We start from the raw sequence: 18312 nt of genomic DNA, 5'->3' as shown, positions 1-18312 counted from the left end.
CAAACATACAGAAAGGCATACATGCAGTTCTATTGGCCAACACCAATCATGCAGTTCTATGTACCAACAGTAGGTGACATCACACTATTAGAGTCTACAGCCCAACCCAGTTACTGTCTAGTTCCAGTGGAGGCTGCTGAGGGGAGGACAGCTTATAATAATGTTTTCTATGTGTTTGATGCCATTCCATTCACTCCATCCCAGCAATTATTATGAGCCGTCCTCCCCTCAGCAGCCTCCACTGGTCTAGTCAACTGTCTATAATCTCGAGATTTACCATCTTTCCAGAGCTCCGACACAAACTTGTCAGTGGACTGGTTGAGCAGCGTGGCCACGTTGTCATTCAGGGGGTCCATGTTCTTCATCAGCCACTCATCTGCCTTGTAGTCCACCTGGGGAGGGGAACCATTTTGTGATCACATAGCTGACCTTTCAAGAAGTTGTGGTTTTACCAATTTGATCGGGTTCAAGATAAATTATTAGGGTTGCAAAATTCTAGCAGAATTCGCTGGTTTTTCAGAAGTTCCGGTTGGAGGATCTCTGAAAACCCTAAGAACTTGAATAAAGTTCCCCGAATTGTGCAACCCAATTAGAGATTGATAGATTCCCCCACACGAGTGGTAACTGACCTTTCCAGCGTAGTGGATGATGCAGAAGTCAGCAGAGTCCTTGAGTTTCTTGGGCTTCTGGAACTTGGGGTTGTTGCCCTGCTCCTGAACCACCTTCTCCACAAAGCTCTTGTCTGTGGCCTTGGGGAACCAGCACTCTTCATCCAGCAAAGCCAGCACACCAGGAGGACTGGCCTAGGAACAGCAAAGGGGGACAAAAAAAAAGACAGAAAGAGAAAGATTAAGCTATGTGGAGACACTAATTCGGTGCATGTTGGCTTGTGCAGGACATTTAAAATATGCTAACTTTATTGACTTTGGCATTGGTTTTGGGAAAAAATGCTAAAGTTAACATTTGGTGACAGTCGCCAGGTAAATGAAACCAAATAATGGATTGCTGTTTATGCTTGTCCAAAGACTGGTTAATTGTTTTAGTGTAATTTGGAACAGAACAAATCACATAAGCCTCAGGCCCATTAGGGAAGAGGAGGTAGTGGCGATATACTTACATGCTTCTCGATGAGGTCGATGCAGGGCTGCAGGTCCAGGCCAAAGTCGATGAAGCTCCACTCGATGCCCTCCCTCTGGTACTCCTCCTGCTCCAGGACAAACATGGTGTGGTTGAACAGCTGCTGCAGCTTCTCGTTGGTGTAGTTGATGCACAGCTGCTCAAATGAGTTCAGCTACATGGGAAAAGACAGAAGGTACTCATTAATTAGATACACCTTTTTGGTGAGAACTCAGAAATGAAAAGTTTATCTTAATGTGAGAAAGCAGTAAAGATCTAACTAAAAAGAGATTAAGATATGTTTTGAAAACCATTGGCAATCAATGACCACTCATGCCAATCCATTGTTTGTATTCAATGACCAACCAAAAACATACCCCTTTTCCACAATCTTACCTCAAAGATCTCAAAGCCAGCGATGTCCAGGATGCCGATGAAGGAGGCTCCCTGTCTCTTGGTCTTGTCCAGGGCCTTGTTGATCCTCATCACTAGCCAGCGGAACATCCTCTCGTAGGAGGCCTTGGCCAGGGCTTCCACCGCAAACTCAGCCTGCTCCTGGGTCTGGGCCTTCTGAACGTAGTCCCTGCCTACCTTGATCCTGGGGGACAGGATGGCCCGGGTGAAGTCGGTCACGTTCATGCCCAGCAGGTGGCACACTTTCTGGGCCGCTGAGGGAGAGAGAAAGGGGTGGGTGAGTGGGTGGTGCTGGATGAATGGAGAAGGTAAGGGATTGTAGAAGCTATGAAGGAAGGTTGCAGGAGACAAAGTCTCATTAAGGACCCAAGTGGCGGAGTAGTACTTTTGTTCTAACCCAGCACTAATGCATTTGATTCAATTAATCACAGAGCTCATGATTAGTAGAAACAGGTGTGTTAGTGCAGGACTAAAACAAAAATTAACCCAGTACCGATCCTGGTGGAACCCCAGAAATGATTAGTGAAAACCAGATGTGAAGTACCTGTATCGTCAGGCATGGAGGCCTGGTCAGAGTTCCGCTCCTTCTTGAAGCTCATGTTCCCCAGCTGGAGCACGGCAGACACAGTCTTCAGAAGACCTGAGGGAGAACAGCATCATCAACCAACCAATAGTTATTTACATAAATTGCATTGATCCACATCACCATTGTCCACATCACCAACGAACTATCATGGTCCAAACACACCAAGACAGTCGTGAAGAGGGCACGACAAAGCCTATTCCCCCTCAGGAGACTGAAAAGATTTGGCATGGGTCCTCAGATCCTCAAAAAAATTATACAGCTGCACCATCGAGAGCATCCTGACTGGTTGCATCACCGCCTGGTATGGCAACTGCTTGGCCTCCGACCGCAAGGCACTACAGAGGGTAGTGCGTACGGCCCAGTACATCACTGGGGCCAAGCTTCCTGCCATCCAGGACCTCTATACCAGGCGGTGTCAGAGGAAGGCCCTCAAAATTGTCAAAGACTCCAGCCACCCTAGTCATAGACTGTTCTCTCTGCTACCGCACGGCAAGCGGTACCGGAGTGCCAAGTCTAGGTCCAAAAGACTTCTCAACAGCTTCTACCCCCAAGCCATAAGACTCCTGAACAGCTAATCATGGCTACCCGGACTATTTGCACTGCCCCCCCACCCCATCCTTTTTACGCTGCTGCTACTCTGTTAATTATTTGCATAGTCACTTTAACTCTACCCACATGTACATATTACCTCAACTACCTCAACTAGCCGGTGCCCCCGCACATTGACTCTGCAACGGTACCCCCCTGTATATATAGCCTCCCTACTGTCACTTTATTTTACTTCTGCTCTTTTTTTTCTCAACACTTTTTTTGTTGTTGTTTTATGTTCACTTTTTTTGTTAAAAATAAATGCACTGTTGGTTAAGGGCTGTAAGTAAGCATTTGACTGTAATGTCTGCACCTGTTGTATTCGGCGCATGTGACCAATAAAATTTGATTTGATTTGATCTGGAAAAAGCTATTTGAACACTGTAGTATTACAGTATTATAGGCTAAGAATCAAGTGTGACAGAGGGGAGTCAGTGTACCTATCCGCTCCTCCTCTGGGATGCTCATGATGTTGAAGGCGTCCATGGTCTCCACAAACAGGTCATGGTCCTGCTGACCAGGGATGGTCACGTTCCCGTAGGTCAGGAAGCGGTAGTTCTTGTAGTCCTCCAGACATAGCTCGGCTGGTTAGAGAGACATAACATTATAAGCCTTACTATAAGATACTATAAAAAGGCTCATACATGCTTATTAGTTATTACAAGTTATAAAGCATTATAAAAAAGGCAGGCTTTAAGGGTTACTGGATATAATTTTATTTAAAATCAAAAACGTATTTTACAGTCCAACCATTACACTTATAATAATGGGCAGCATGTAGCCTAGCGGTTAAGAGCGTTGGGCCAGTAACCTAAAGGTTGTTGGTTCGATCTGGCCTTGAGCAAGGAACTTATCCAAAGCGACTTAGAGGAGAAATTAGGGTTAAGTGTGTCTGCTAAATGACGCAAATGTAATATCCCCTCAACAAAAAATAAATAAAATGTTTTTAACATAGCATAACAATTTATATACATTTACATTTTAGTCATTTAGCAGATGCTCTTATCCAGAGCGACTTACAGGAGCAATTAGGGTTAAGTGCCTTGCTCAAGGGCACAGTCAGATTTTTCACCTAGTCGGCTCGGGGATTAGAACCAGCGACCTTTCGGTTACTGGCACAATGCTCTTAACCACTAAGCTACCTGCCGCCCTATATACAATTAGTTTGTTTCTCACTCACAGCGCATTTTCTCCCCAGCTCCTGTGAGCATGTAGTAGAAGATATGGAAGGCTCTTTCATCCTTAGCCTGTCGGATGGCTCTCGACTTTTCCAGCAGATCTGGCAACATGGTTCGTCAAGAAAAAAAAAAACCTACCGACAACCCATAAGTTGTGGAATATTGTACGTTAAAGCTAGAATCCTTAGTTGCTACATTTATTTTTGGACTTAGAAATGAATGATATATAACCAATGATTCTTGAAGAATAACTTATAAATGCATCATGAGCTTAGTTCAACTGTGTTGCACCATCAGAACCCAAGATATAAGCTTGTTTGACTCAAATGTTTGTAAACCATGTAAAATGTTAAACACTGTATAGCTTCAGGACATGGTTAAAACTAAAAATGTTGCTATCATGGATGGTCAGTCCTTGCATCCATAGCTCTATCCATGAATTTGAGAGTGGTTATATTGATCCAGGCCCATCCCTCAACTTTTTACCAAAACAGAGGCGGGGTGTCCGCTTTGTTATCGTTTCAACTAAGGATTCTAGCTTGAAGACTGTATGTCCTTCAAGAATTATGAAGACTCATTGATTAAAAGGATACAAGTTTCAATGTTGGCTCCCACAATGTATCCATTGACGTCAAAGTTGATCCGGATAAACTTCCCCTAGAAAGAGTGAGAAAGCGAGGAGGAGAAATCTGTAATTTGTATGACCAGGTGGCAGTGGATCCAGTTACAGTCAATACTGGTCTCTAGTCATTACCATCACCACATAATTGCGCGAAGATGGTAAAAAAAAGGTTCTTACGAATCTGGAGGAGTTGTCATTCTTGACCGTCTTGCCGTTTCCAAAGGCCTCTAGGATGGGGTTAGCCTGCAGAAGCTGTTTCTCTAGCTCCCCCTGGTGACAAAAACATGTACATACAGTATATTCACATACATATAAATATATTCACACATATACCAAATGTTAACATCATTATGGCTGGCAGGATGACTCAACATGAGCGTTCATTCAGTAAGGTGCTTCAACTACTTCATTCATTGCAGCAAGCATTGCATTTCATCTTGTCGAGAAGCATTGGGATCACCTGCTTGACTCCATGTGTTAATCGTGGAACTACAGCAATGTTACGCACATGCGTACACTCATTGGCCATTTTATTAGGTACACCCATCTAGTACCGGGTTGGACCCCCTCTTTGCCTCCAGAACAGCCTGAATTCTTCAGGGCATGGACTCTACAAGGTGTGGCGTTCAAACGTTGCTCAATTGGTATCAAGGGACCTAATTGCCAGGAAAAAAACATTCCCCACACCAATACACCACCTCCACCAGCCTGTACCGTTGACACCAGGCAGGATGGATCCATGGACTGCTGCTTACGCCAAACCCTGATTCTGCCATCAGCATGACGCAACAGGAACCAGGATTCATTGGACCAGGCTATGCTTTTCCACTCCTCAATTGTCCAGCATTGGTGATAGAGTGCCCACTGATAGAAGTGTTGATAGGAGTGGAACTCTGTGTGGTCGTCTGTTGCAATAGCCAATCCGTGACAAGACCGACGAGTTGTGCGTTCCGAGATGCCATTCTGTACACTACTGTTGTCCTGCGCCATTATTTGCCTGTTTGTGGCCAGCCTGTTAGCGTGCATGATTCTTGCCATTCTCCTTCGACCTGTCATCAACGAGCTGTTTTCGCCCACAGGACTGCCACTGAACGGATGTTTTTTGTTTTTCGCACCTTTTTCGGTAAATCTTAGACGCTGTCGTGCGTGAAAAGCCCAAGAGGCCGGCCGTTTGAGATTCTGGAACCGGGGTGCCTGGCACTGATAATCATACCACACTCAAAGTCGCCTAGGTCACTCGTTTTGCCCAGTCTAATTTGCAATCAAACAGTAACTGAATGCCCGTCTGCCTGCTTTATATAGCAAGCCACGTGACTCACTGTCTGTAAGAACGAACCATTTTCGTGAACGGGGTGGAGTACCTAAAACTGGCCACCGAGTGTATGCCGCCTTATATCAGTGTTCATAATAGACGTATATAATTAGCAGGTGTGCGTCGCTGTAAGCAGTAAACAGTAGGATATGCTACCATTATAATACTTCCTTGGTTTGTATGACCCCAGTGAAGCTATAGTTTCCTAATAAACCCGTACACTCATTCATGTTAAATATTCCACATTCCAGACCTGTTGCCCAAGTACAAGCCCACACACTCCCCCGTCCCGACCACAAGCCCAGCCCACACACTCCCCCGTCCCGACCACAAGCCCAGCCCACACACTCTCCATTCCACAAGCCCAGCCCACACACTCCACCGTCCCGACCACAAGCCCAGCCCACACACTCTCCCGTCCCGACCACAAGCCCAGCCCACACACACTCCACCGTCCCGACCACAAGCCCAGCCCACACACTCTCCCGACCACAAGCCCAGCCCACACACTCCACCGTCCCGACCACAAGACCAGCCCACGCAAGCACAAAAGATGCTAAGCATTTAAAGCATTTGAGATCATCTCAGAGATTCCAAGATAGCGCACAGGCGTTTAACAACCAAAACTGCAGATTAATCAGCTTTTGTTGTTGACTGCCTGTTCAGGTGGACAAATGCCAGGGTGTGGGGTGGGACAGTTCGCTGTTATTGCAGTTCAGACAAACAAGAGTGGGCGGCAGGTAGCTTAGTGGTTAAGAGCGTTGTGCCAGTAACCGAAAGGTCGCTGGTTCTAATCCCCAAGCCGACTAGGTGAAAAATCTGTCAATGTGCCCTTGAGCAAGGCACTTAACCCTAATTGCTCCTGTAAGTCGCTCTGGATAAGAGCGTCTGCTAAATGAAAAAAAAAAAAATAATAAAAAAAAAACTACTAGTGTGGCTTGACTCATGAGAACTGTACTTAAGGCTAAACACCTGCTAACTACATACAACTTAAATGGGATTCTGGGGCTGCGTTTACACAGTGGCCCAATTCTGACATTTTTTTCACACACCATATCAAATATTTTTCAGAGCTGATCTGATTGGTCAAAATACCATTAGTGAGAAAAAAAAGATCAGAATTGGGCAGCCTGTGTAAACGCAGTCCGAAGCAGTCTGCTTCACTATGCGGTCATTTGAAATATCATGCAGTTCTCTTTTCAACCTAAATCTAAGGATTTTTGGTATAACATATGAGGATCCTTCATCACACCTCAAATACATCTTTTCACCTGTACATTACACCACCACACAGCTTGCAGACAGACAGACTGACTGCAGTTAGTAGAACATACATGTACATGAAGGGAAAGATAACTGGCGAGCGGGGAAGATGGCGAGCGAGAGGGAGAGATTAACTCACATGTGCCAATGCTGCACCCTAGAGATGGGGAACGATGGATAAAGAGAGAAAGAGAGAGAGAGTTTAACACAAGTACTAACGTAAAAACTCAGTGTCACGCAACTGGAAGGGACTGGAATGATTCTCAAATGGGCTGTATTCAACAATCCCAGTTCAGTAAATGGGCCCCTATTCATAAAGTGTCTCAGTAGGAGACAGTGCTGATCAAGGATCAGGTCGCCCCGTCCATGTACATTTTGCTCATAGCAAGAGTTAAAATGCAAAAACTGGTCCTAGATCAGCACGCTTTATGAATACGGGCCCTGGTGACTGCAGGGATGCGAGGCAGGCAGGTCCGGGCCTGAAACAGGAATGTTAGGAATACGGAACAACTACCCTGACTCAGAGAATAACTACAGGGGGATGAGAACATGAACAGCGGAACAGGAAAACTAGAGGACAGAGAATGGAAGTGTAGGAAGAAGGCAAGTGAGGAGGTAAAAAGGAGGGCTGGTACTGACCTGGTCTTTCTTGGACTTAAAGGAAGATGCAACGTGTGCCAGATACTGGATAACTTTCTTGGTGTTCTCAGTCTTTCCAGCTCCTGATTCTCCTCTGTAGGAAAGAAGAGAAAAAGGGACAAGGAGAGAAATGAGGGAGGGAGGGAGGGATTACAGGAGTTGCTGATTGAAGATGGGAACAGACGGCAAAAGACAAATCTCATAGGAGCTAGACAATATGCATAAATAAAACACAGGCAAGATTTTGATCAGAGACATGGCTTACGTGCAGAGGATGGACTGATCCTCACGATCTGAAATGGAAGATAGAAAATACATGTGAGTGTGTGCGTGAGGTTATACAGTGAGGGAAAAAAGTATTTGATCCCCTGCTGATTTTGTTTGCCCACTGACAAAGAAATGATCAGTCTATAATTTGAATGGTAGGTTTATTTGAACAGTGAGAGAGAATAACAAAAAAATCCAGAAAAAAGCATGTCAAAAATGTTATAAATTGATTTGCATTTTAATGAGGGAAAAGTATTTGACCCCTCTGCAAAACATGACTTAATACTTGGTGGCAAAACCCTTGTTGGCAATCAGAGGTCAGACATTTCTTGTAGTTGGCCACCAGGTTTGCACACATCTCAGGAGGGATTTTGTCCCACTCCTCTTTGCAGATCTTCTCCAAGTCATTAATGTTTCGAGGCTGACGTTTTGCAACTCGAACCTTCAGCTCCCTCCACAGATTTTCTATGGGATTAAGGTCTGAAGACTGGCTAGGCCACTCCAGGACCTTAATGTGCTTCTTCTTGAGCCACTCCTTTGTTGCCTTGGCTGTGTGTTTTGGGTCATTGTCATGCTGGAATTCCCATCCACGACCCATTGTCAATGCCCTGGCTGAGGGAAGGAGGTTCTCACCCAAGATTTGACGGTACATGGCCCCGTCCATCGTCCCTTTGATGTGGTGAAGTTGTCCTGTCCCCTTAGCAGAAAAACACCCCCAAAGCATAATGTTTCCACCTCCATGTTTGACGGTGGGGATGGTGTTCTTGGGGTCATAGGCAGCATTCCTCCTCCTCCAAACACGGCGAGTTGAGTTGATGCCAAAGAGCTCCATTTTGGTCTCATCTGACCACAACACTTTCCTCACTCCTAATCTCAGCTCGTTACCTGTATAAAAAGACACCTGGGAGCCAGAAATCTTTCTGATTGAGAGGGGGTCAAATACTTATTTCCCTCATTAAAATATAAATCAATTTATAACATTTTTGACATGCGTGTTTCTGGATTTTGTTGTTGTTATTCTGTCTCTCACTGTTCAAATAAACCTACCATTCAAATTATAGACTGATCATTTCTTTGTCAGTGGGAAAACTTACAAAATCAGCAGGGGATCAAATACTTTTTTCCCTCACTGTAGGTGTGTGTGTGTGTGTGTAGCACAGGTGTGTATGTGTGTCATCACACTCTCTCACCCTGCATCATACTCCTGTAAGCGTTGTCTGTGATGGCGTAGATGTGAGGGGGCATCTCGTGTCTCTTCTTGCCCTTGTACATCTCAATGATGTTCTCCGAGTAGATGGGCAGGTACTTGTAGGGGTTTATCACCACACAGAAGAGGCCAGAGTACGTCTGAAAGGTACAAGAGAAGGAACTTTCAGCAGACAGGCAACACTAACCATCTATACCAACATTCTGATCCAAACGGCTCACAATGTCAAAAGGTGAAGGTGTATAATATACTGTTACATCATTGGTCGTCCAGAGTGCTGTGTATTTATCCTACTGTATACAGACATTTCAATTGTTCTGAATAAGAGTCTGCGCAATTATTACATTTTACTGTATACATGTGTTATTTTACACGTATGTATGCGGATGGTGTATTTATGTAAATATGGGCACATGAAGCACGTAAAACACTCACGTAGATAAGGCCAGAGTAGTACCTCTCCTTGAGGTTGTGCAGCACTGAGGCCTCGTTCAAACACGTGAGCTCGGCCATGTCCTCCACCTTATTGAACTTGGGAGGGTTCATCTTCTGGATGTCGTCTTTATTTACTGTCACCTTCTTGCCTGTATCGGCTAGCTCCACCACGCACACCTCTCCCTGCTCTTCCTTGACGGAGCCGGTCACGAACCCCAGCGTCTCCGAAGGGACCCATACTAGCTTCTTGGTGGCCCAGTCGGCCTGGTCTAGGGGGTTGGCGACCTTACCGCCGTCTCTGTAGAGGAACTTGTCCGCTTCCGACATGGTGGCTGTAGAACAAAGATAATAACAACGATTAGACAACGCACCACCCAGGAGGTAGGATGGGGAAAGGAAAGTGACATTGTGGCTGTAGGGTAGAGAGGAAAAATATGAGTCATGGAAACGCCCAGTGAAAAATAATGAATTGATGATCATGGTTTGGGCCAGGAGTTTGTCCTTTAAAGTGAGGGGCGCTCAAAACGGTATGCAGGTGCAGTTCGGGCCTTTATAAATGACAAACGGTACAGTTCAACTGATGTAATTATTTTGGTCATACGGCACCCCACTCCTATAGATGTCATACCTTAGAGACAAAGTTTGAGTGAAACAATAAAGCATATAATTCACTCAACCCGTTTAAGTTCAGGTCATATGCACAGCATGGTCCTAAAATTGACCTATATCAAATTACTGTAACCATTTCAGAGCATGTGGTCATTGTTGACAACGCTGAACATGAGCTTGTTATAAAAGGTTAAACATGCGATTCCCATTTGCTGAAAATGCATTGCTATGCGTGAAGTAAACATGCGTTAAGTGAAACATGCTTCTCAGGAATATTTGCGTTATCTGCCATGTATGAGAGGATGCGCACATCCGCAGGCACGCGCTCACGCACGGCTGCTCGCTAGAGGTTGTACTATGAGGATGTATTACGAGGATGATCCTCTGTAAGCTTGGTAGATTGTCTCATGAGACATAAGAGGTGTTATGGACTGCCTTTGCCAAACATAAACTGGATCAGACTCTAAATGGGTTGTGACAATCAGGAATAGTGCATGCACATGTCATTGGATTCCCACACACACAGTGAGACAGACACACACATTTCTATTGTGACCTTTGGCCCTTACAAGCTGGTCTTTCTCACTACTGCTGCCCTCTACAAGACGAGACAACTTCTGGGCATTGACCTGGTGCTCCCTACATAGATAGTCATGCGTCTCTCCAATCTCCCCCTCCACTGTTCCATACATGCATCTTACACCCCCCCCTCCCTCGTTTACCTGGCCATCCCATCTTCCAACCAGGGTCACATTCTCGTTCTGATATTCCTTCATTTTTATGGATTGTGTGTGTGGTTTTTTTTGAATCGCTAGGTATTACTGAACTGTTGGAGCTGGAAACAAGCATTTCGCTGCACATGCGATAACATCTGCAAATCTGTGTACGCGACCGATAAACTGGCCCACTCATTAGAACAGGGAATTCCACAAATTTCCAAAACTCTCTCTTGTTTCATCTTTCTATCCCCTAATTACCAAAACAGAACACTCCCACTATTGCTTGATGGCTATGCTTGATGAAGTTGACAATTCTTCTTAAAATGGACACTGGACAGTTGTGTACTTTAACACCACATAGCGTTCTCAGTATCATGTTCATCACCAAATGGAAGAAAATGGAATGAAACAGGAAGGGACTACCTGAACTTTGTCTAATAAGAAACGCTTGTTTTTTGTTGCAAACTGTTTTGCTACAGTGTGCCCTAATGAATGCACCACAGCTGTCATTTATTACATAACGTTGTCTTAAGGACAGATAAAGAGCAGTGGACCAGTCAGAGGAAGACAAATGAGGGCTTCCTAACTTAATTTGAAGGGGAACAAAAAAACAGGACAGCCAGTGAGGAATGTCTGGAGCAAGTTTAGACAGAGATGTTTAATTATACTCAGTCACAGACAGACCACACCCTTAAGAACAGACGCCGTCACCATGTTAAATTGGTGAATACACAGACAGATCTACATCTTAACCTAATACTTCCCCCTTCGATCACAGGGCCTGTATTCATAAAGTGTCTCAGAGTAGCCACAGTGCTGATCTAGGATAAGGTCCCACCTGTCCATAATCTTATTCATTATGATCCAAAAGGCTGATCCTAGATCAGAACTCCTAGACTGAGGCGCTTTATGAATACATGCCCAGGTATTCTAGGTCAATTTCTATTTCTATCTGCTCGCGTATCTAGCTATGACCCTTTCAAGGGTGTGTGTGTGTGTGTGTCAGGGTGTGTGTACATACTCATTGGCCTCAGGCTACAACACCCAGTCATAACCAGTTTTGGTAACATTGTAAAATCCATTCCAGGTCTGATCAATATCTTTAGGCTTACATAACCTGTACAGGGTTGCCTTGTCCACCATTATAATGATATGCATTCTAGGCTGCGTTTACACAGGCAGCCCAATTCATCTCACCTATTTGTCTTTTGACCAATTAGATCAGAACTGAAAAAGATCTGATGTGAAAAGATCTTAGGTGATTGATAAAAACACAATAAGTGGAAAAAAGAACAGAATTGGGCTGCCTGTGTAAACGCTGCCTTATACTGGTTGAAGGCTGATGAGGCTGTGTCCAGATCTATCACCCTGATCAGGTCACCCATATTCCCTGAGGTGGTGACACTAAACAGTGTGTGTCTCTAACCCCTGTCCCCCCTATCAGGGAGAACGTGTAAAATAATTGGGACAGAGAGAGAAGGAGGGAGAGAAAGGGGGATAGAGAGGGATGAGAGAGAGGGATAGAGCGATAACATCCAGCTGGATAACATCCAGGTGTCCAAGTTCATTATAGGCTCAGACTGATGCTCTGATTAAAGACAGAGGGGGAGGAGGTGGATCACCTAAAGGATCTCTGTGTCCATGCTGTTGGTTGCCCACTACATGTGCCAGGACCAACACAGCAGGAGCGGACTACTAAACCAGAGTGACTACCCATCTTAAATCAGGACTAATACAGGACTAACTGTTCCCACTCATAATGACCCCCGCATGCTAGCCTGATCCCAGATCTGTTTGTGCAGTCTCGCCAACTCCTTGTCCCTCAGACCAAACGTGACATTGAGTGACAAGAAGTTGGCACAAACAGATCTGGTATCAGGCGGCTAACCTCATGCACGTAAGCCCCATCTGAAACACATAGGAGGAATGGGTTCTCATGGGAGACACGAGGAAATGCAGACAAGATGACCATGAGAATGTGAAACTTTCACATGAATGTGGGTTTTCAACAGCAAAGTGCTAACCGTGAGCCAACTTCCACAGGAAGTTGCGTAATATGGTGTTGCAGTTCCGACACATGCATTTCCTGATTGCCCAACTTCAGTCAAAACGGACACTACTGACATCCACAATTGATGGTACCCATTGTCATAGTGTTAGAGGATCAGAGAGTAAGCCCATACGGTGGGCTGTGACTGCCAAGGATTTCCAAGTCACCTTTCAACTCATGACTGGCTTGTCAACTCAAATGACTAGTGTCAATTAAAGGGCAATTCCACCACTTTTCAACCTAATTTCCATCATCTCCAGCACAATACCAGTGTCTACATGTGTGAAATAGGCACATAAATATAAAAGTTTAAAAGTTGCTGGAGATAATGAAAAGTGGCGGAATTGCCCTTTAACACACCTCCTTATCCATTCACACTTGAGGGACCCAGCATGGTTCGTCTTGCAGTTGCCCGATTAGATTTCTGTACATTGGGTCCAGATCTGGGTTCAAAAAGTATTTGGAAAGAGAAGGTCTGAAAATGCCAACTAGTCCTATAAACCAGCGGGGGGGGGGAAATAATAATAATGTGGCGAACCAGTAGCCAATGCTTTGTGGCCTGGTGGTTGGGAAAACCTGCTATAAATCCTGTTTGGCAACTCATCCAACTCTGCTACCAACCAGTATTATTTCCCTAGGTTATCCAGCCATTTTGGTTCAAAACTGTTGTCAGACAGCATAATAAAGCCCTATAGCTCAAGCTGCTGCAGATGGAGGTGGCATGTGGCTGTCTGTGTTAAGGGCAGGGGGAAGCCAAGCTAAAGACTGGATTGAATGGAGGCCAAGAACACAAGTGCGAAGAGAGGCGTTGAAACGTGTTGCTGAGGAGAGCAGGGCAGGTCTGTCAAAACTAGACATTAGCCAGTGGTGACCTCATCAGACCTGGGTTCAAACAAACAGCATTTTGAAATCGTTCAAATACTAGCTGGGCTTAATTGCATGGCACAATGGAACCAATGGAATAGTCCCAACAGTGCAAACATCGCCCATCTGACACTCCAGTTAGGCTTAATTCCCCCCTATTTAAAATCTTGACTCAGGGGTAGACGTAACATAGTAAATGTAAATTCGGGACACTCCAATTAGTATAATGTGTTACGTTTCGTATGCAATGTATTCATTTGTGGATGTCCATCATCCATTTCATATGATATGTTACGAATTCCAATTTGTCGTCGGGAACGTTAGCTAGGTGGCTAATGTTAGCTGGGGTTAAGGTTAGCCAACATGCCAAGTAGAGTAGCTAAAAAGTAGTTGCAAAAACGTAAAAGCTGTCGTGATGAGATTCGAACACACAACCTTTGGGTTACTAGACATTTGCGTTATATGCCCCCGGCCCAACTTTATTTTTTGCCTTAAGTAACCTTCTGTCTTATGTAACCATACTGAATGTAACATATATTAATTTCAGTCCCCCGGATTTACATTTACGTGTTGTATACGGAGACCAGGCTGTCTCTTATTTATCTCTTGTCTGGCATTAACAACTTTAGTATCTAGAAAAAATGGGTGGGGGAAGTGACTAAGCAAGATTGTAGATGTGATTGCGGAACAGATATGTACTAATCATAATTCTATGTTAAGGGGTGTATGGGCTAGTGTCCAAGGAAGGACTAGATTCCTACCATGAACATTGCATTCTGCTAAATCGCTTGAAGACAACCCAGTGGCCTGAGAAGGACATTCACTGAACTGAATACAGGTTTGGCTCAATAGTTGATAGTTGAGTGCCACACCTTAACCATATGAAACACTCAACTTAAAAACTGAAGACCCAGTATTTCAGGTGCCAAAACCATTTGAATGAGTGTGTGCAAATTGTGTATCCTTAGGGCAGATCCATACCAGGGCTTGTGTGCATTTTGTGCTCTCATCAACCCTCCAAGCCATGGCCTCAAATTCCAACTTCAAGACAACCAAACATCAGATAAATCGGCAGTGTTGGGGAGCAGTGAACTACATTTAGTACAACTAGTATTTTATATTTATAGGTGTGAGACCTGTATTTTTCGGCATCAGACCTGCCTAATTCTCATTTATGTGGACTCCCGAGTGGCGCAGTGGTCTAAGAGATCCTGGTTCGAATCCAGGCTCTGTTGTAGCCGGCCGCGACCGGGAGACCCATGGGGCGGCGCACAATTGGCCCAGCGTCGTCCAGGGTAGGGGAGGGAATGGCCAGCAGGGATGTAGCTCAGTAGAGCATGGTGTTTGCAACGCCAGGGTTGTGGGTTCGATTCCCACGGGGGGCCAGTATGAAAAATATAATATAATGTATGCACTAACTGTAAGTCGCTCTGGATAAGAGCGTCTGCTAAATGACTAAAATGTTAAAAATGTAAAATAAAAATATAAAAAATTCTGAAAATGTCAGACCATGAATTGCAAGAAGTCATTTAAACAATGTGCATTGTAGACTTCAGTTAAGTAAACCATGAATTTATTTTAGTGTGAACTAATTGGTAGTTTAGTAAACTATATATTCAGAGTAGCTTCCCTAAAAACAGTAAATTGGTCAACGTAAAGTGCACTACTACAGGGTTGATCGCTGTGGTTTGGAATAGCCACCAACTTTGGGCATCAGAGCATAGGATTGGACATTGGCTGGGAGTTGTCATTGTTAATTACTTATGACAAGGGGAAATCATTGTTTGTACAGGTAGCCTACAATTGGCATACCTCTGCAGATGTTGTCATCCAGGTTAACTATACTCAAATTGTCAGTGAAAATTTGACAGGACTAATGTGAAAATACTAGAAAGAGAGTATCAATATTAAGTCCCATCAACTAACAATGTAGTTTGTAATCTGTCCAAGTGTCCCTTTGTTACTATCACCGACTACGTTCTCACCTGAAGCAGTGACGACGCAGATTTAAAAGGCTACCCTGACGTCGAGTAGTGCGGTCTAGATTCGCACATTAAAAAGTATCTATTAAAAATAACCTACTTGTCTGCCGTCGTTCGTAGAGCTTCCCGCAACAGACTTCGAAGTAAGTACTAACATATTATTAGAAGTGGATTACAGCGGGATCGACAGATGGGTAACCTTGATAAAAACTTACCTTCTGCTCGGTTGCTCTATCGGTTTCCGTGTTTGCAAAGGCAACTCAATCCGCGCGACAGCAAACTCAAGAAAACGCTACAGCAGATTCGTGCCTTCTCATTGATCTCGGTTTCTGTTGTCTCTGCGGCGGGGGTGGCTGAAATAGGGTGGCCATATCTAAACTATGATACGCCCACTTTATAATTCACAGGTGAGACTAGGGAAGAAACGCCAGGGAAACCCCGCCCCCTCTTGTATTGGCTCTTGGCTACTTACATTTACATTTGAGTCATTTAGCAGATGCGCTTATCCAGGGCGATTTACATGGGCAAGTGTCTTGCTCAAGAACACATCTGCAGATTTTTCATCTAGTCGGTTCAGGGATTCGAACCAGCGACCTTTCTGGCCCAACACTCTTAATTGCTAGGTTACCTGCCGCCCTTGTAGCATCTGCTACTATAGTTCTTCTAACCTGACACGTTAATTATCCTAATCTGCTATGACAATTCTCCTAACCTGCTAGAACAAGGAAGTAGCCAGGCGCCATTAGAAGAGGCGACAGGGTTTCCCTGGGCGGTTCAGAGGATGATGGTCACAGTCAGACCATATTGCAGGTAGATATTTGCACACCCCCTCCATGTATCAACCAACAACAACATAATGAGGTAGGAGAAGTACAGTGGGATTTGGAGGGATGATCATGCATATTGATAAGGTTGATTTGGTGAATTATCACTTTGTATTGTCAATTTCCAAAGAATAAACTACCAATACTTTAGCGCCATAGTCAAATATCTACCACTTATCTCCAGCAGCAGACGTCACCCAGGCCAATACATATTGCTATTAACAGATCTGTTTGTTATTTAACCATAATGGATGGTAAGGCTTGGGAAGGAGAGAGGAAGAGGTGTTGCGACAGAAGGTGAGCATCTGGTCTGAGAGGAGTGTGTGTGGAGAATGCAGGAACCTTGTCTGTACCTGCCCTTCCCGTGATATTCTGCCCCAGGCCACAGAAGGCTTGGGGGCTGGAGGGGGGACAGGTGGGGGAGACAGTAGAAGCTTTGAGACCTTTAGCTGTTGGGAAGAGGGGTGTAGAAAAGTCTGATCTGCAGCCACGCCGAACATGGCCAGAGTGGGTGGGTGTCAATAAAGATACACTAATGGTACTGTAGTAGCATTTGTTCATCAATGTGATTGAACACCTCACCATACAGTGTACACTTTTGCTTATTTTTATTATGTATTAAAAACTAGGTAAACATTTGCGTGCATTTGTCACACCCTGGCCGAGACGTGCTGTGACAACTAAATTCGGTACCATAGAGCCATCTACACACCCTAGGTTTACACCAAGCGCATAGAGGCCGCTGAATAACTCATGGCATAGGACACACAGGTTATTTTAGAATGGGCTTGAGTGGAAGTACAGAGAATGAAAGTCTGAGACAGGTCACAGTTTATTTCTCTCTCCCAATTTCAACTTCCCTAAACCAAGTTCGCTCTACCCAGAGAGGAAGAGACAAAGTTAGAGGGTTTACACTCCCGTCAAACTCTGTGCACGATAAGCAGACTGGCTTTTGGACGACTCCCATTATTAGCCCAGAGACAAGACCATCTCTTCATTATATACAGTAGCTCTGCTCTACCTTAGCAAAACAACATGGAGGGAGGATACAAAACAATCGAATCAAACAAAAACAGGTTTCCATGCAGGGAAAGCATTTCAACTAACTAAAATCATACTTCTCTTTGCAAACCAACCACTTCAAAGGCACTCTGCCACAGCTTCCCCTGACTGGCCACACCTCAAACAAACTAAACAAGGATTATTAAGGAGACAGGGAAATACAGGGAGCCAATCACGTTTCAATGAATCAGTTAACAGACTCAATTAGGAGCACCTGGGCCAGTGCATGCTCTGTAATAATAGGGCATTCGTCACACCTGTGACATATTTATACAACTTTGTCACGTCATCCTTATCACGCCATTAGAGAAGAATGAACGTCAAAGGTTGTGTTTACACAGGCAGCCCAATTCTGATATTTTTTCCATTAATTGGTATTTTGACCAATCACATCAGATAATAATAATATGCCATTTAGCAGACGCTTTTATCCAAAGCGACTTACAGTCATGTGTGAATACATTTTTACGTATGGGTGGTCCCGGGGATCGAACCCACTACCCTGGCGTTACAAGAGCCATGCTCTACCAATTGAGCTACAGAGGATCACATCAAAAATTAACGAAAAAAAGATC

The 18312-nt window shown here is 44.5% G+C and overlaps 1 protein-coding gene across 1 annotated transcript in view; it reads right to left on the bottom strand.

Annotated features, from left to right (window-relative positions):
• Positions 1-16196, bottom strand: part of LOC311113793 (myosin-9-like) — a 32340-nt gene extending 16144 nt beyond the window's left edge. The window contains exons 1-15 of the mRNA XM_084157105.1: positions 16067-16196; positions 9628-9959; positions 9176-9332; positions 7984-8011; positions 7719-7812; positions 7219-7236; positions 4682-4774; positions 4476-4539; positions 3885-3983; positions 3145-3288; positions 2075-2170; positions 1513-1784; positions 1118-1291; positions 630-803; positions 278-392 (exon numbers count right to left, since the gene is read on the bottom strand). Of these exons, the coding sequence (XP_084013231.1) occupies positions 278-392; positions 630-803; positions 1118-1291; positions 1513-1784; positions 2075-2170; positions 3145-3288; positions 3885-3983; positions 4476-4539; positions 4682-4774; positions 7219-7236; positions 7719-7812; positions 7984-8011; positions 9176-9332; positions 9628-9954 (1855 nt within the window). The 5' untranslated portion in view covers positions 9955-9959; positions 16067-16196. The remainder of the gene's footprint in view (positions 1-277; positions 393-629; positions 804-1117; positions 1292-1512; positions 1785-2074; positions 2171-3144; positions 3289-3884; positions 3984-4475; positions 4540-4681; positions 4775-7218; positions 7237-7718; positions 7813-7983; positions 8012-9175; positions 9333-9627; positions 9960-16066) is intronic.
• Between the last annotated feature and the right edge of the window lie 2116 nt (positions 16197-18312).

This window comes from Coregonus lavaretus (assembly GCF_964263955.1).
Source record: "Coregonus lavaretus genome assembly, chromosome: 40".
Classification (NCBI taxonomy): Eukaryota; Metazoa; Chordata; class Actinopteri; order Salmoniformes; family Salmonidae; genus Coregonus; species Coregonus lavaretus.
Note: the sequence above shows the minus strand (reverse complement) of the source record. Positions and strands in the feature narration are given on the sequence as shown.